This window comes from Anticarsia gemmatalis, chromosome 5, assembly GCF_050436995.1.
Source record: "Anticarsia gemmatalis isolate Benzon Research Colony breed Stoneville strain chromosome 5, ilAntGemm2 primary, whole genome shotgun sequence".
NCBI classification, from domain to species: domain Eukaryota; kingdom Metazoa; phylum Arthropoda; class Insecta; order Lepidoptera; family Erebidae; genus Anticarsia; species Anticarsia gemmatalis.
The window spans coordinates 514,481-533,713 of record NC_134749.1 but is presented as its reverse complement, the minus strand read 5'-3'; the positions used below and the strand labels follow the sequence as shown (position 1 = coordinate 533,713).

Genomic DNA, 19,233 nt, shown 5'->3' with positions numbered 1-19,233 from the left:
GAATTTTAATAACTACCTAGGTTAATTAATACAGTTGGTTGTCCAGATCTGAGCAAGTAGCATGTTAAAAAAACGAGAACATATAGGTTTTGTGGAAAATATATTTTAGATACATAATTATTATTAACAATACTTCTAATTACAACAAAATAAAATCGATCATTATTAATCAAACATTCTTACATTTTGAATCAATTCTTATCTTAAAAAAACATTATAATCAAAGAAATATTGATTGCTATGATTTAACAAAGAAGAAGAAAATGAGTGAAAAGTTTACAAGAGGTATAAGAAAAGTACTGAAGGGTTAGAAACTCAAAATAATTTAATTATTATAGAATATAGTCACCTCCAGAGGTAAAACTATGATTTCATGGCACAATCAATAATAATCAAATTGTTAATAACATGATGTCACAGGAGGGTTATGCATAATATACGCAATAACTTAATTAACACAAAAAATCATATCCGTTCAGCACAAGATTCTTTAACCTAGAAGAATCAAAATATAGTCTTAAGATTTTTTAAGCTCATGCCTGTCCCACTACGACGTAACAAGGGTCTTCACCACAAGGTTAGGCAATTTTGTTCCAGAATTCTTAGTATTTTTAGAGCTTTAAACATTTCAGATCTGAGACCAATTGACACCTTTATAGACTAAGCTTATGCAATTTGTGGATTTTTAATATCTATTTTATACTAATAAATTTTGAACATGATAAGTATATAACATTTTAGTATTCCTGTGAAGAGCTATTGGTATAATGTGGAGTCTTTTTAGTTTTCTTAGGTAGTAACTGTTGTTCAATGTGTGGTATCACACCACCCTGGGATATGACCACTCCATCCAGCATTTTGTTCAGTTCATCATCATTGCGGACTGCCAGTAGAATGTGACGGGGAGATATCCTGTAGGTACAATAAGGTTTTGTATTATTAAATGTAAACTTTATAGTTTGTAAATAAAACAACCTTACTTTTACGTTGTAAAGACATTCAATAGGAACTATAGAATTTAGAGATATTTACATAAAAATGTATTATACATAAAAATATTTGCTTATCTATTTTTTTCCACGAAAGTTTTGATAGGTATACTTAAAGATACTGCAGCAGTGTCATAAACGCTACTAATATTACAAATTACATAGATTTTAATTTACACCCAACTTACCTGGTTCTCTGGTTATCATCTGCAGCCTTTGCAGCTAATTCCAGAATCTCTGCAGCCAAGTATTCCAGGACAGCGGTCATGTACACAGCGGCTCCTGCGCCTACGCGGGGTGCATAGTTTCCATTTTTCAAGATGCGGTGAATCCTACCTACAGGTAGTTTAAGACCAGCACGGTTGCTGCGAGATTTTACCTTTGCACGTTTGGCTGGGCTCTGGCCTACAAAGCAAAATATTATCTAATACAAATTTAAAAATATGGTAGTGGGTATCAATCTCTTCGTGATGACTTACCGAAAACTGGCATAATGATATCACAAATAATACGTTGGCTTCTTTAATAAAACGAACTGCGGAATTCAACAGATTGATTTGTCTTGGATAAATTAGATAGATAATTTTATTTGAAAAAATACACGAATTGAACTCGACGTTACGATTTGATTGACATAACATTACAAAACGGCGGGAAAATATTTTATTACTAAAGTTCTACGTTCAGGAACTACATAGTAGGCATAAAATATCGGCAGAAAAACAATCGAAAGAAACCAAATAAAATAACTATTCTGCAGAAGAATTAGATAAATCTATTACCCAACCTATAGTCAAATCGACATCAAGGCTGTCCTTCTAAACGTGTTGTAGTCCATGTCCACAATGAAGTCATAAGTATAACTTATGACTTTATTGTGGACATGGACTCTTGAAATGGCTTTGGTTTGTTTGGCAGGATAAAAGATGTACATTTCCTGCGGGTGGCTATTTAATGGGTTGAAGTACTACACTACATTATGTACCTATACAATATATTCAAAAAGGGTGGTGGACGTACAATTTCTGAACGCAATAGTTTAAAAACAAAAATATGGTCAAGCAAGTCCATGTCATGTCAAAATTTATTGAACTCAAATGTGTCAAAAAGTGTAAATCTGGTGAAAATTTGGGCTCCACGTAAATTTTCTCCCCAATACACGGATCTATATTTATAGAATAGTAAATTTTATCTTATTTATGTATATAAGGTAGATACGTGTGAGATATTCTCTATTGATTCTCTGTAATCTCGTGAATAATTTATACATACCCGGTGGTATTGTAGGTTAAGTTTTATTGTTATAAGTCAAAATGAGTCAAAACCGCTTCTGGAATCAAAATAAAGGTGGTCGCAGCCGTGGTGGTTATAATAGGGGTGGTCGTGGTGGAAATAGGGGGTGGCCAAGAAACCGCGGTGGATATGACGGTCCAAATGCCAATTACGACGGATTTGGTGGTGGTGGCCGATATCAGAAGGACTTTCATCAAAATCCGAATATGAAGCATTGGCCACCGAGGCAACAGAAGAGAGAACAAAGGGACTCTCCTGGAAAACGGTTGTCTGAAGATCTGATTGGAGTAACTGAGTACATCAGTAGTCATGAAGGATTCAACGGAATCATCAAATCCAGGTATTTGTAGTTGTATTTGTATATCTAGATCTAATTACCTAGATTTTCTAAAAGTGATATGGCATAAAATTTCAACAAATCTGAGAAAAAGGAACACACTAAATCCGAACTGTATTTTTTTTGACTTTAGATATTCTGACTTCCAAGTATCAGAGATGAATGAAAACGGTGAGATAGCAAAGTTGACAAACACAAAGCCTCCAGTAGCTCCGTCAGATGTGGCGATAGATGATGATGAGGAACTACTCCTCAATAAATATAACCTGGAGATCTTGCCGATGGAAACTTGGGATAAAATCAATTCACTGGCTGTTAATTCAAGTGATGAGAAAGTTGAGGTGAGATTTAATTTAAATGTCTGTAGGCAACCTGTTGATATCTAGGGCGAGATGTTCTTATTTTGTAGAGAACCATGTGTTTAAAACCACACATTTGAAAGCAACCTTGAAACTATTTGGTGTTACTTTTCTTTTTGGTTCCCCTTCAGTTTGTGTGGTGTCTTAAATAATGATTTTATAGGTGAATATGTGTGTATTAGTAAATAACAGTGAGCGGGGACCAAACATAAGTCATTTAAAGATAAAATAAGGAAAAGTACAGTATTTTACTTAGCACTGGTATTGATAGCAATGTATTGCAATATAAATATTTGGTAATATGATTATCAAGCTTAATGACTCTAAGAGAAATGTGGTTGTCAATAAAGTTGTCACATACGGTAACTGCCTGTGTTTTGAGTGAAAGTGTATTGGACTGCTGATTGTTTGGTCTCAGTTCAGTTCAAAATGATCACATTTTGCGTACTTCTAATTTCTAGACAAATAAGAAAGTTTTTCAGTATTTTCAGCCTGCACTTTTGGTATAACTGGCACAATTTTGTTAATATAAATTGAATAAATAATGGTGTCTGCTTGTATTTGCCAGTACGCAATAAATCGTTACAGATTGACATGGAAGGAGTGACAAAAGAGCAGAGGACAAAAATCCATGATGCAGTAAAGAAGGCTTTTGGAGAAAGTATAGTTGGCAGCACTGTCAATGTTGGGAATAAGAAATTTATGCGCTTCGAGAGGTATAGGAAAGGAGGTAAGAATTACCACTCCATAATTTTACAGGCTATCGAGCAAATAACTATACAGTATCTTGTATTATAAGTGGGTCATGCAATCAGTTCTTAGAAACGTATTTAACAGAACTTACTTGATATTATGTAAAAGTATAAATTCTTAATTCATTTGAACTGTACTCAAATGCTACTATGATGTAAATGCAGCATTTTTTGGGTCTTGGGTAAAAATATTGGGTGAATGAGCAGTGTTTCATGAAGAAACATAATAATATGAAGACTATTAAATTGGTATTTATGATTGGTATTGTTTGTTTTTAGTGCGTATAGACAATAGAGTGAAGTGGGTGTGGCCAGGCGAATATGTGTACTTTATAGTGCACAAAGAAAACTGTGACACTATGGATGCTGCTGTCCGTATAGCAGAAAGGATTGGAGTGCAGTAAGTATCAACAATATGCTTCCTGATTTACTTGATGCATTTTTGACTAAAGTTTAGTAAATGATGATAATAATTTGTAAGAGTAAAAATTTTGGTACTTCCTGCATTTTACACTAGAATTTAGGGACTAATAAAAATAGTAGGATTTATTGTATGCCGTTTTTTTCTATTAGGAATCTACATTTTATATTTGTGTGAGATTTGTCTGCACCTACTAATGTAGTATTACACATGTCGCCATGACCTTATAAAAGCATCGCGCGGGCGCAGCATTTTACTTGTACTGCTTCGCAATCGTGGTGGTCGTTGGCTGTAGGAAACTTCGTGCTACTTGCCGCAGCCGTGCCGGTGCTGTTGCCGTTCTGCTTCTACCAGTGTGCTTGACCAACAAGTGTAAAATTTTTTAGCATAATTAGTAGCAGTTGATAAATTTTGCAATGTTTGTGTGTTAGCGTGAAGCCGTCGATGCTGGGCTACGCGGGCACGAAGGACCGGCGCGCCAAGACGTCGCAGTGGTTCAGCGTGCGGCGCGTGGACCCGGCGCGCATCGCCGCCGCGTGCCGCGCGCTGCGCGACATCCGCGTCGGGAACTTCTCCTTCCGCAACGACAACCTCAAGCTCGGCATGCTCAAGGGGAACAAGTGAGTCGCCTCTATCTACACACTGTTGACTTTATTTATTATCGGATCAGGTGGGATTATGACTGGAGGTTTGATTAACTTAATGGGCAAAAAGTAATTCTTATTTACAGTTATTGTGGACTTCAGATGACAGTCATTGCTAGTAGTCAGAAGCTTGAAAGTCTGGCAACCAGTTTTACTGTTGCTGGCTGATGATGATTGTGGGCTTCTGGGAAATTAATAATTATTTCAGATATTGACAGTAGTTTTTATTCCTTATAGATTCCGCATCGCGCTCCGAAACGTGACTGCGCCGGAAGCATCAGTAGATTCTGCGTGTGAGAATTTACGCGAGAGCGGGTTTATCAACTACTACGGGCTGCAGCGATTCGGTTCTCGGGTCGAAACACCCACTTATGATATCGGATTGAAGTTGCTACAGGGAAATTTTCAAGAGGTATGGTTTTTTAAGTGGATATTTTTTTATATGGTTTCTTCGTATGTTTTAGCTCAATATTAAAAACGGTAACAGGTAGACTCTTCAAATTTAGCAGATGATAGTATGGAACCCTTCGTGCGCGAGGCCGATTTGCATTTGTCCGGATTTTATTACATCGTACGAGGCGCTGCGTTACGTGCGTGGCGTACTCGTCGATTTGGAAACGATGACGCCTCGTGCACCACTAGATTACTCACTCACGTCGCTGGCTAGGGACGTCTGGGGTGTCGTAGTGATGACCGGGATATGTACTTTGTTTTCTCTACTCTCTTATAAAGTCGGTCGGTCGGTCCCTGATATTTCAGTAGCATCTCGTATGTGACAACAGTGAGACACGATGTGCTTATGCGCAGGCTATCGACGCGATCCTGGAGCCGCGCCAGGGCCCGCTGGAGCAGGCGCTGCACACGTACAAGTCGGTGGGCGCGGCCGACGCGCTGCTGTACGTGCCGCGCCGGGCGGCGGCCGCGGCGCACAGCGAGGCCAGGCTGCTGCGCTCGCTGGCCGACGCGCCCAATGATCTCGTGGGAGCTCTCAGCAAGGTACGACCACACTTTATTATGTGTTCACGTGTAAGCTCCGCGCGGCACATGTACAGTCTATCATATTCAGTGATGTCATAGTCAGTGAATTATTATGAATGATTATGTGAATTATATATTATTCCAGTTGGCTCGCAACATCCGGCTATTATACTTACACTCGTACCAGTCTCTCGTGTGGAACCGCGCCGTGTCGGAGCGGATCCGACGCTTCGGCCTCACGCCCGCCGAGGGAGACTTAGTACCGCTCTCCAGTGTCGAATGTGAAGGTATTGTCACCAGAAATATCATTATAGACTTACTAAATTATGTGACGTTTTAGGTATACCAGGTGGAAGAATATGATGGACTATGGGAGGAAACCACTTTAAATATACCTTAGTTCACTGAAAGGATACATTCTTTTATTTTTTGAGTGAGTCGGCTAGAGAGCGGAAGACGAGTGAACACGCGCCACGGCTGATACGTCAGGCATTATTATTCCGTGCGACATTTTGGACCACACATTCAATGACCTATTATTTAAGGCAATCGATGTTTCTTTACCATGTTTTACTTCACCTCTAAGTGATCATTATTCCTAAAGTACTTCTAAAGTTATTGATATTGTTTTAATTTTGAAGAATTAACGAAAAAACTTAAACAACCGATTAGCTAATAATAATATTGTTTCATCTTTTATTTTGTTAATTGTTATAGACGAGGAAGAAGAAGATGAATCAGATGGTGAGGAGGGTGATCAAGAGGAAGCTAAAGATGAACCTAACCTGCCTCCTGAGGCTATGAAAAACGGTCCGTATTCTTACTTATAATATTTTGTTTTTATTACTATGCTGGGGACTGTGGGTCCTTTTGCTACACCAAACAATTTTGTGTGAATGATTGCAAGTATATTTGTTACGGTCAGTTTGTTTAAGACAAATCCCTTATATGTACTTATGGATACCAGTGTCATGTTACCTGGTATTGAAAATATGTTCAAGTCGTCTATCCATAGAAGTGTAAAAAAAACAAACTCTTTTTTATTATCGTACTTATTTATTATTCAGTATTTTGGTATATACATTTACATTTTATTAAGTTAAACCTAATATATCTTTTTTAAATTTTCCAGTGAAACCCAAAGTAAACGAGGAAGCGAAAGAGAAGGTTCCGGTCAAGGTGCTAACAGCTGAGGACGTGTCGTCAGGTCGCTACTCGATATTCGACATCATCCTGCCGCTGCCGGGCGGCGACATCGAGTACCCGCCCAACATGATCGAGTATTATGAAGAACTGCTCAAGAAAGATGGACTCAGGATGGATATGAAGCATAAGTATAAGTGAGTAACATCAGCCGCGCGGATCGATCTATGAGGTTGAGCTACGCTTGCCGAGGTTGATCTGTGGATAGTCGACCATCTTATACATATCGATTTAGAGAAAGAACGTCAAATCGAGAGTTCCGGCTGTCTTTTCAGAGATTTTTTATAGTCGTTAATAGAAAGTTGTTAAGCGTATAAGCCCATACATGATCTTCTCACACTCTTCTTCTACAAGACACCTTTTTATTACTATTTTGCTTAAACATAATGTTGCGTTGTGCAGGAGCTACACGATGTCGGGCGCGTACCGGCACATGGTGGTCCGTCCGCTGCAGGTGGAGTGGCGCCACGTGCGGTACTCCGACCCCTTCGCCGACCTCATCCCCTCCGACCGCGACGAGCTCGAGCACAAGAACATCACCGGCATTGTGGAAGGTATGCACTCAATAAACTTGTTTAACTTAACTCATTCGTTACCACTAAACATACGATTTAATAAAAAAACTCAGTTACTTCTTCACTTCACTCAAAGAATGCTTTCAATAGTTATAATTTTCGATAAGGTTAGTCAGTGCATAAAGTAAATCGTCTTGCGTACCAAAGACTTTCCGTTAAATAAAAATAATTTCAATTAATAGAACTTTAGATATAGAATTGTATGGAATTGAGCCGTTTGTTTCTAGGCGGTTTCTAGTATTCTTGGAACCTATAAGTATAGATTTCTTTAGTAAAAATATATTATTATTTTACGTACTTATTAAATTTTTCAACCTTTACCAATTCAGTAAGCATATTTAAGTAAACATTCAGTCATTTTGAGCCAAATTTATTTTATCTTTCAGGTGGCAAATACAGAGCGTTACTCCTAACAATGATCCTACCATCAAGTTGCTACGCAACAATGGCTTTACGAGAACTCCTCAAAGTCGACACTTCTTGCGACAACCAAGCGTTACAAAACAACTACCACAAAAGGAAAGACTCCGACAAGAGGAGCGAGACGGAAGATACGGACAATAATGAAGGTGAGAAAGGGACAGAGAATACAGACGGCGAAAGTGATTCGGGAGAGAAGAGGAAGTTGGAGGGAGAGGCGGACGACGCAGCTAAGAAATTAAAGATGGATAATTAAATTGTTTTAATTGTATATTGTTGTTTTATTTTGTTGGTTGATGATGTACCTGTAAAGAAAAATATTAGTTAGTTATAAAACAATTAAGCTGTGATAATCTATACAAGTACCCTTTATGAGCCTGAAGCCTCTAGGGGATTTAAACGATATATCAAGCGGAACCGGGCGATATCACATGACATAATATCTAGCGACGTCGTGACCAATTCATTATTATTGATAAGATAGTTTTGTATGAAGGGAGCTATGAGTCGAGTTTATTGTTGTTTCCATAAGTATAAGTTTCATGTAAGAAACACTGTTTTAATAATAATAAATAAATAAATAAATAATGCACATTGCCCAATATTAATTGTTTCAATTTTAATTACTTCTGAAATTCGTAATATAATTAAATTTGATTTATCACATTATTTTATGAATGTAAAACCTTACTAATCTAATAAAAGTTGTGATTATGTAATTTATGTCATGACCAACTAGAGCAGAGGCATTTCCTTCAAGGGCCTCGGGCGACATATTGTTTTTGGAGTTTTTGACACATTGGCTATTTGGCGGGACGCGAATTGATCAAGTTGGATTGTCAAAAATAAGTTTAAAAGTAAGTTCCGTGTCCTGAACCCGCTGGCCTAGTGTTAATTTTGTTTGAAGTGTTGTGAAGTGTTTTAATAATACAGGGGCCGAAACAAATTCCGAGGTCGAAAATACTGATTTTACTGACCAAAAATTCAAAAATACTGACCAAATACAGACCATTTCTAAACCGTTTTTCAGGTGAATGGTGTGAAATAACAAAAAATACAGTCGAATTGAGAAGTCAAAATCCTTTTTTTAAGACTGTTAAAAAGCTTATTTTCGGTTATTGGTCTCCACCATCCCCGTAGTCAACCAGCATCGCCTTTTTAGTGTGTTAAAAAGGTCTTACGAATTTTCAATCAAGTCTTACGAAATTTCAATCAGGTCTTACGAAGTTTCGCAAAAGTGCGCAACGGCGCTAAAGAATTTTCACTTCAAAAATATTGATTTCAAAAAAATAGTAAATTTTAATTTGCTGTTTTATTGAAGTCATGTGATGCTTCAATACATGTATATGTTACTGTAAAAGCCCGAACTGTGGTAAATCCTAAGATTTTCCAGTATAACCTAAGATTTGCCAACTGTCAATGGTAAAAGTCCGAACAATTCTTTTATTTTGAACTTTTACCTCTATTCACTTGATGATGTCGAAATGTCGCCGGAGCCCCGCTTCGCGGGGTGCTTTCCTACATTGCATTGCATTCCTGCTGGGTGGTTTAAAAAAAAAATAACGACAAAGGCTGTTCTTTATAACTATGTTACGGTATATAATTATACCGTTACATAGTTATGAAGAAGGAGTTTTGTATATACTGTATATGTTACAGTTTTTAAACTCCGGCTTGTTCGGACTTTTACCATTGAGAGTTGGTAAATCTTAGGTTTTACCTTAAAATCTTAGGATTTACCACTGTTCGGGCTTTAACAGTAACATATATATTACGCAGATCATCAACATAATATCGAGCATCCAAAGCAGCCCTCTGATATGATTACTGGGCAAATCGAGAATGTAAGATTGGCCAACAGCAAAGGAAAACAAAAAAAAAACGTGTGTGAGTTTGGAAAAATACTGACAATACTGACCGATTTTCTAAAATACTGACTTTTACTGACCAGGTCCAAAAATACTGACTTTTACTGACTTTACTGACCTGTTTCGGCCCCTGAATAATATTATAGTTAAAATTTAGTCGTAATATTTTGAAACTGTGAAAATTGTGTTTTGTGCTTGCATTGGCTCTCATGACGCTTGCTAACCCCGTGACAACTTATGATAATGTATAGTGTTTCTCTGACATATATCGTGGGCATTTATTTAAGGTACAGGTCGAGCCTAATTTAAAGACTAATGACTATTTAGTGCAACTGTGCATGCTGTAAATGAACTTCATTATGATCTCAGGTAAGTCCATACTAACCACATTACGTAGGCGAGTAGAGATGTGTTCTTTGCCGGTAGCGTGTGTCGCGCCAGGCGGAGGCGCCGTGTGCCGCGAGGTGGGCGCGCAGCTCGCCCGGCGTAGGGAACGAACGCGGGCACCACGTGCATTTGTGTGGCTTGTTCTGTAACAAGCATAATTTTGTTAGATAACAATTATATAATCCAGTGATGTCTCACTGCTGGGGTACAGATTTTTCGGATCAGGAACTGAGGAAATCACTAGTCCTAGTAAGTAATCTGAATAAGGTAAGGCACGTGTCGCTAAGACATAACTAACTTTGAACTCGAATAGCTATGTTTCAAAATCACGAAACGTTTTTTTCATTTTATTTCGAATTAATCCATACTTAATATTATAAATGCGATAGTAACTCTGTGTCTGTCTGTCTGTCTGTCTGCTACTCAATCACGGCTAAACTACTGAACCAATTTGCATGAAATTTGGTATGGAGAAATTTTGATACCCGAGAAAGGACATAGGCTATATATCATCATGCTACGACCAAAAGGAGCAGAGTACCAGTACCGTAATGTTACAAAAACGGGGAAAAATTTCACCCATTCTCTCTTATTGGACGCAAGCGAAGTTGCGCGGGTCAGCTAGTAACCTAATAATGAGTATGACTCAGAACATTAACAGCTATAACGGGAAAGACATTTTTCCTTGCAAGAGTTTTAGTTACCGATCTAATATGAAACCTAACAAATTGTTATACAATATCCGCTTATTAAGGTTTTTAACATCGCTAGTTATAACTAACATCGTTCATAGCTGAACAGATATTATTATAATACCTAGGTTTACCTTTGTATGCGTCATGCGATGATAGTACAAGTTAGAGCTTGCTGTGAAGCACTTGCCACATTCAGGACACTTGTGTGGCTTTTCACCTGAAAGAAAGGAAAATTATAGCACTCTTGACATTTGAAACCCTTATATTGAAGCTGCCATCAAAATAATTACGTTTTGAAGTTTAGTTTATAGTTTATAGAACTATGTCCTCCATTAATTTAATTATATCTTCGACATTAGGAATGTATGTAGGTACCAGCTTTCGGACGACTAAGGGTGTAATTTAAATGGAGTCTATATTTTCTGAACAGAACATCCCGGATTTTATTAAGGTAATTAACTTAGCGTAAGCTCGCATTGCATCATAGTATTTTGTTTTTTTTTTGCCATTCATAGTACCTACCTAAGTTGAACAAAAATACTGTCTAACTAAACTGAATTTAACGGACGTTTATTAGTAAGCTAATGTTAGTTACCGACCTGTATGTATTCTGCGATGTGTGTTGAGTGAACTGGATGTGCTGAACCCTTTGTTGCACACGTTGCAAATGTGCGGTTTCTCACCTGCAACAAAGAGATTAATTCAGATCCCCTTAATTGTCTTCGTCGCATAGCAGGGTACGAAATAAGAGGCTCTTTTCTGTTTTACTTTAGTGCTGTTAAGGCCTTTCTAACTATAACACGCAATACAGCGTCGTCGTCGTCGCTACGGCGTACACTGCCTGCAGCACAATCCGTTAAGGATGAATGGTAATGCTTACTACGGCAGGAAACACTGAGCTAACTCAGTAAGATTACATAAATTCTTGACTAAGATCACGAATATTTTTTTTATCAGTATAGTATAAATAAGCAGCTTTAAATAGTTTTACTTATTCAATAAACTTTTCGAAATAATTCAGAGTCACTAACCTAGAAATACTTTTTGTTTAACGTAAGAACAACTAGAACATGATATTAATAACTAGAATTTTGGAAAGCGACACTTTCACGAGTTAATCATTTAATTACCAGTATGTGTTCTCATATGCCTCTTCAGTAGCGAGGGTCTATCGAACGTCTTCAAGCACACCTGACATGGCAGAATATTCTTCACGCTCGCAGTCTTCGGCGGCAGAAATGTCTCTTTACTGCAGATCAAGTTGGTCCTCTCGTATAACTTCACTAGGTGGTTGTTTAAACCTTCGAGGAATTTAAAGTCTATGATGTTCAGCATTTTTGCTGGTTTCTTTGCTTTTGTTGAGAGATCTAAAGGTTCTGTTTGGATGTCCATGCTTAGGTTAGTATTACTTAGAGTTTAGAGGATAGATTTTGACTAGATTTGAAGTAATAAAGTTGCGGATACTTTAAATTCTTGAGGTGGAACTCATTTCGCAGCTATTTTATCAGATTTGGTTCTAAGTTCTAAATTTCCACTACACTATTAAACTGATTTCCTCTCGAATTTTCACAGGTAACTGTCATAATTTTCCCGAAAGCATCGTATTTAAAGGGCTCGGATTGACGTGTACAAATGACAGGGTGGTATTAGTGTATTAGATTGTATAACTGTTGTGAGGATCGCAGTATTGTGGCTCACAACAATGAGTTTTGTAGAGCACGGGACACTAATCGACGTGATTGGGCTGTTTTTTGTGTTTTGTCCAAGAGGTTACTAGGGGTGGATGGGGTACTTTGATAAGTAGACAGGTAGGCCAGTACGAGCTAGCTGCCTAGCCCCGTTAGCCGCTGGACACCAAGCAAAGAGGGTAGAAATACGTTAGCCTAGTCTCGCCTACTTTTAGCGGTGGATATTTAGCTTAAGTCGTGCTTAGAACATTAGAGTCAAAAGTCGGTGCGATACACGATTATTCAATCAGTATAGTAGATATATATATTCGCTTAGCCTTTGTTCCAAACTATGTTGGAGTCGGCTTCCAGTCTCACCGGATGCAGCTGGATACCAGTGTTTTACATGGAGCGACTGCCTATCTGACCTCCACAACCCAATTACTTGGGTATTAACACGATACCCTTCGGTAAGACTGGTTGTCAGACTTTCAAGCTTCTGACTACTGTTAACGACTGTCAAAGATCTTCGAAAATGACAGCCGGGACCCACAATTTAACGTGCCTTCCGAAACACGGAGGAACTCGATATGTATAAGATGGTCACCCATCCACGGAACAACCTCGGCAAGCGTAGCTTAACCTCAGAGATCGATCCGTGCGGCTGTTGTAAACTAAGCCACGAGCTCCTCTCAGTATAGTAGATACTCCCGGTTAAGTGCATTTGAACAAGTTGGTTTCACATGAAGTTGGCTATTAAGAGACACTTTTCCAAATTGTATGTCCCTTTAAGAACATCTATAGATTTTGAGTCAAACAGCGTTCACCATATGTTCAAGATATTGTGTAGTGTATCGATAATAATAATTTCTCCCAATGGGAGAATGGGATCCCAATAGGAAGATTTTAAATCCAATTACAATGTTACTGATAAATTTAATTTTCTTCACATACAAATACATAGATACCCAATGGGTACCTTATAGGTCTAAGAAGGGCAGGAAATGTTTAAGAAAAATATAAAAGCTTAGGGAAAATATTTTTGTATACTGCAATCGCCACATCCCCATTTTCGATCATCAACAAAAAGTATTGAAGAAAACGTAATCGCCTATAAAGGTGACGGTGCAAAACTTTAGATTTCCACGCTTTGTGCACGCCGACCGTCGCCATACAAATATTTACGATTGGTCGCATTGTCGCGCGACTGTCGTCTGTCACTCACTACTGAACAAATTACCCATACAATTTGTCGAGAGCTTGTGGAAAACTCCGATACTTGGTTCATATTGTGTTATTTATTGGGGAAGATGGTTTGGGATCAACAAAAAGAAAATATCATCATATTTTTGTATATTTACGGTAAATTTTGCTGAATCATTCCTCACGTTCGTCTTGATAATATTAATTCGTATATCTCATTCAGGAAATACTTGTTACTGGATTGTAATATATTTACAAACAATTATATTATTAACTTCTTCTTTTTTACCTTTATTTTAATTTCACCCTTTATTTTCATTTCACAGTCATTTTGCCATATAATCTCCCTTGGTTTGTATCATTAACTTAGACATATTATTGATCAGCGTATACGCTTTTTGAAGCATATATTTTGAAGCTACATACTATATAGTTGCTTCCATTGGCATTTTACTTGAGTGCTTTAGCTGTCGACTATAAATTCCTTACTCATTTAGAACACTATCGTTTATTGTACCGTCTTTAATGATATTAAACGATACCAAATTAGGCTAAACGCTTTAATTTGACTAAAACCAACAGGTTTGTGCGCAGGAAGTGAGTCGACAATACGAAGGAATAATGCCTTTGTGCTCACCCCCATATACACTGTCGATTATTGTAATAAGCTCGCAACTAGGGCACGCTTTATGCGGAATTTTATTACTTAGACGGATATTTTTATGGGTGAATCGAGGGAGTTATTATATCACGCCTCTTATGCCCGAAGGTTTAGGCAGAAGTGTACAGGTACGAATGAGTAATTAACAAACTTCGGTCTACCACTGAAAATATTTAATTCTTAATTACAATGACTCGATAGCAATTTGTGTGACCCGAGACGAAACCCGAGACCTCCCGAGTATTTATACTAACGCAAACTAGAAGCAATCACTAAATTGATTACATAGTTTTATTTTGCAAAAAAAAAAAATTACTAGTATTCTGAAATTGAATTGTATTTTTACTTTCACGAAGTAATTATTTTTTTTCAGTTTATTTTACGGGTTCACAAAGAAAATATCAGGAACCATAGGCTTAGTTTGATAAACGACTTTATATCTATTCCCCTCTCACAATCATGATGTAAGCTGACTCAATATTGACGGATTACTTGCCACTTTTCCGGATATCAAGACGCGTGAGTGTGTCATTTTCATGTAAGTTGCGAAAAGTTGTAGATATTGTGTTTTATGAACTCTTCAACATATATTATAGACAGGTACTTATCTATATTATGTTCATTTTGATTTATCTTGAAGTATAACAGTCTTAATACTTCACGGTTACAAACAAAGCACACAGTCAGGAGACATGTTGACATTTCAGTCTATTAAGGTTCATGTATGTATGTCTGTAGTTTAATTATAGTACCTGGGTATATCTAGTTTTGATACTCTAATTGCAAAAAGATACGGTCAGAAAACGTATGACAGAAACACAGATTTCTCCTTTGAATAGTAATTTGATTTTAGAAATATCGACCCTTAGGCTTTATATAATACAAACCAGAAATACGAAGATAGTCCGCATCTATTTTTATCTGCGAATCTTCTGCAAGCACAACGCGAACTGAAAGCTTTTATTTCTTTACCTATTGTTATTTTAGCAACAAAACTCAGGAGCTATTCAAATTGCGCTTTAGCTCTTATTCAAATTCGTTCAAATCGGATTTACGCGCAACTTGTTAAGAGTCCCTTGTTTCTACCTTACTTTTATTTATTTTTATCTATTGAGAGGTAAAAGGAATCTCTTGTGAAGCGGCGGGTAGTTGTGTATTTTGTTCAAGCGAATTGCTTCGTATTTAGGTCGATGTACGTTAAAGGAATGTATCTGTACTCTGCCAAGTTTTGAATACGTTGTTGTTTGTGAGATAAGCTAGAAAACAATATTTATGCAGTTCATAAAACTAAAACACATATACCTTATTTTACAAAAAGTTTGGGAGTCATTGTCCTGTGTCTCCTGACTTCAGTTCTCTGCCAAGTTCTTAGTGATCTTATGATATGAATTTAAAACTAATGTTGATTAATGATTTCGTTTATTACGCAGTGTTGAAAGAATCAAAGAATGATAATAAATAATTATTATTGGATTGGGGAATATTTATTATGTGTTTTATAAAATGATTATTATTGTATTGGGACTACCCTACTACATTTCGCATATTTATATGTAGCTATTATAAACATGGGAATAATGAGATGTTCTATATTTCATCGTATGGTTAGTAAAAAATATGCGATGTAGATTACTGAATTGTCAAAGAGTAGCCTATTAAATATTTCATCCCAATGTTGAGAAGCTTTTTCCAGTCTCGAAATTATAAGTATGATATCCTGGAAACTTAATAATGTGCCTGGAATATAGGAATACTTTTATTACGTAAGTTTACTGGAGCTAAATAAGATTGTATTCAATACATTGCTATCTACGCACTTCGGCTCGAGGTAGAAAAACAGTCACATTACCTAAGTACTGTAGATAATGTTCACAGATTCGATACATACAGCTTCAAGTCGCAATAAAATCCAATTTCATACCAATCTACACAGCAAAGCTATTTTCATTTCCACTACAAACGATCTAAAACTAAAATAGAAACACAAAGAGCTGGCTCAAAGTACACTCTCGCAAATATAAAAGTAATAAAGTGAGGAACAAAAGGTTCTCACAATATTTTCGTCAAATTACCCGCTGTATCGATCGTCGTCCGCGCCTGATGCATAAATGCATTAGCCTGAAGATAGGCACCTCGCACTATTGTTGTTTAAGTTACGAGCGCCAGCGATGAGGAAAGCGGAGCGTATATATTTTGTGGGGTGGAGTAAACTACGAGACAAAGTATGTTGAACGGGTTATAGGATCGGTGTTTATTAAGGCCCAAGCCAGCTAAGACATACATAATAATATTTATCCAGAGGCATTCTGTGTGATTGTTTTATGTAACTAATATGTTCGTATTTAGTTTATGTCAACGGATAACGCCTGGGCCCTGACTAATCGTCGTCATTGGTTTCATTTTGTAGCTACCTTAGTAAGCGATTTTGGGGCAATGGTAAATACTTAATATTTCGTATTTACTACATTTAAAGAAGACGTTGATGAGACGAATATCGTTGATTTCATAATTCAAATAGAAATTAACCGACAAGTGAGTTTTACAGTAAGTTTCAGCCTAAAACATTCCTTTTACACATCTCTAACATGTACTTAACAGCACAACCACACCCACAAAATATTGAAATAAACAATATTCTCTAATACTCCTCCTCTTATAACTTACTCCAAACTCTCGTCCTCTTCGTCCTCCCTAAATTTATTCTTAATAAAGCGCGGAGCGGCGTCCGATGTATTTTTTTGATATCTCTCGCTTTACGATGAAAGCTCGCAATCCACCGGTGTTTTTCTTCGGGATAAACTCTGTTCAACGTTTTGATCACGTATTTTCGATGGACGATCGAGTCCCGTCCTTTATACAGGAAACTGTAGGTATATTTTTTACGTTACGTAGTATGGATGTGGGCTGTTCGCTCTTTATTTGCGGTTGTGTTTAGAAGAATAATATTGGTTTGTTTTGTGGTTAGTGTAAGGAAAACTACTGTTTGATTGATAGTTAGTTTTGTGCCAAATGTAGGTTTTTAGATCCGTGGGCGTGACTGACGTCATTAAAGAAAAACTGTAATTTTGAGAATGTTTTTACAGTGTTGAGTTTTTTGGGATTCAGTACTTGACGTATCAATTTGGCAGTGATAACACTTCGGGCTGAAAGGTTCGGGCTTAATCCTTTGATATTTTAGTAGATAATAGAATAATAAGTAACTGTTCGATGCAACGTAAGGAAATTACTTTTTAACTTTCGTTTCCCAATTACCTATGTCGTATATGCACCCATCATAGGTAATTGAGGAATGGAAGTCTGGTATACTAACCCACGTTTTGCGAGTGAGAAGGCTTAAAGTTCTATTTTGATCTGAGTGATTAAGAGGCCAAACAGCAATGAAAGAAATTATGTACATTGTACAGATTGTTGAGTTTTCTTTCGTCTGTTTATATTGTTTCCTAGACACATTTGTCTTGTTTGAAGTTAGTCAGATTGTTCCTCAAATGCTTTGTTTCAATATTTTTGTAGCAAAGTTTGTTGTGTAACATGTACATCCTCTTTGAGACTCGACTTCATGGTGACCTTTATTAAGATAACATACAACCGTTATAAATAAGGGATTACTCTAAAAGTAGTCCCCTCAATTGAACTTACTCTAATCAAGCCAACCTAACAAATCTCAAATTCGAAACAAAAATAAAAGCCGGGACAAAAAACACCGCAGCGGAGTAAACAAGTTTTATAAAATCATCCGGAAAGCTGATGCTAGCGGAAAACTAATTCAGGCCAAAAGATAACTTTGGCTAACATATACAGGGTGTGGTTGGGTGGGCGTGGCTGTGGGCGGGGCAAATGGGCGTGTCTTGCCAACTATGTCAAGCACTTTGAGCGGGAGAATGGATTATTTTTCTTTGATAGCACTTAGAGCAAAAGCTCGCAGTAATGGAGTAGGATATACTTACGTAGCTCTAGCTGGCAGAGCTTTTATTAAACGTTTCAACTAAATTGGAAAGTTATGTTGGTTCTGTAGTTAATTAAGAGAAAATGGCTGGAGATGAAGAGATATTTTGTTCTGCTTTTTGTAGATGTAGTTAGGAAATAGGTACCTATTTAGCTACGTTAGATGTGATAATAATTACTGTCTGGTATAAACACATGAACTGTGTGTCTCATGGCTCACATCTAATCTCCAAACCAACTAGTAATAATTTAACTTTATCCTTACTCGTTTATCATAGCATTTCTAAGACATATTTATCAAGGTTTGACCAACGAAAAACTGATTGTGATAATGCATGGATATGGTATCTCATAGTAGAATACATGGTGGGAATTATCGCGAAGAGTCTTCACGTTAAATCCCGTATTCTATTTTATATTAATCATGCAACGCGAAAGTTTTAAAGTTATGATAGTTCGCAAAGGTTACCCGATGTATGCATCAGCATTCGTTTTCACGACATCATTATTACAAAATCTCAATAATTCAAAGATATTTTAAACTGAGTCGTAATTAAACCACTTGACAGACAAACGCACATGATAATACGTGATAAGTGAGATAATTATTCAGCGGGACGATTGCGAAACTAATTTGAATTTTAATCCCCATTCAATGGGGTTATATACGTATAATATGCTATTAATATCAGTATCTGTTAATGTTCACTGCTAAGGATAATGTTTTAAGGTGACAGTAGATTTGTGGTTAATTTTTTGCAAATTGAGCATTGCCAATAGTAAAATATGTTGTAATTATTATTGTATGGGAACTTAAAATGTACCCCTGCAATATTTGA

At 37.0% G+C, this 19,233-nt stretch overlaps 3 protein-coding genes across 4 annotated transcripts; 1 reads left to right on the top strand and 2 right to left on the bottom strand.

Moving 5' to 3' along the window:
- Window positions 1-83: 83 nt before the first annotated feature.
- Window positions 84-1,650, bottom strand: LOC142972738 (histone H2A-like). 2 transcript variants are annotated; one of them, XM_076113994.1, is made up of 3 exons: window positions 1,469-1,650; window positions 1,178-1,413; window positions 84-912 (listed from the first exon to the last, which is right to left on the bottom strand). In XM_076113994.1, exons 1-3 carry the CDS (start codon window positions 1,628-1,630, stop codon window positions 738-740), a joined length of 573 nt encoding a protein of 190 aa, XP_075970109.1. In that variant the 5' UTR covers window positions 1,631-1,650; the 3' UTR covers window positions 84-737. The 2 variants fall into 2 exon arrangements, with proteins under 2 accessions (XP_075970109.1, XP_075970110.1); XM_076113995.1 differs by having other exon boundaries at window positions 1,178-1,394; window positions 1,469-1,615.
- A 401-nt stretch (window positions 1,651-2,051) lies between these two features.
- On the top strand, window positions 2,052-8,242 carry Pus7 (pseudouridine synthase 7). The gene is made up of 13 exons (XM_076113991.1): window positions 2,052-2,199; window positions 2,277-2,622; window positions 2,753-2,960; window positions 3,567-3,708; window positions 4,010-4,130; window positions 4,583-4,771; window positions 5,033-5,207; window positions 5,603-5,791; window positions 5,919-6,060; window positions 6,491-6,583; window positions 6,906-7,113; window positions 7,379-7,530; window positions 7,938-8,242. The coding sequence occupies exons 2-13, from the start codon at window positions 2,303-2,305 to the stop codon at window positions 8,225-8,227; spliced, it is 2,229 nt and encodes a 742-aa protein (XP_075970106.1). The 5' UTR covers window positions 2,052-2,199; window positions 2,277-2,302; the 3' UTR covers window positions 8,228-8,242.
- A 1,986-nt stretch (window positions 8,243-10,228) lies between these two features.
- On the bottom strand, window positions 10,229-12,358 carry LOC142973238 (uncharacterized). The gene is made up of 4 exons (XM_076114877.1): window positions 12,052-12,358; window positions 11,521-11,604; window positions 11,053-11,138; window positions 10,229-10,369 (listed from the first exon to the last, which is right to left on the bottom strand). Exons 1-4 carry the CDS (start codon window positions 12,311-12,313, stop codon window positions 10,229-10,231), a joined length of 573 nt encoding a protein of 190 aa, XP_075970992.1. The 5' UTR covers window positions 12,314-12,358.
- Between the last annotated feature and the right edge of the window lie 6,875 nt (window positions 12,359-19,233).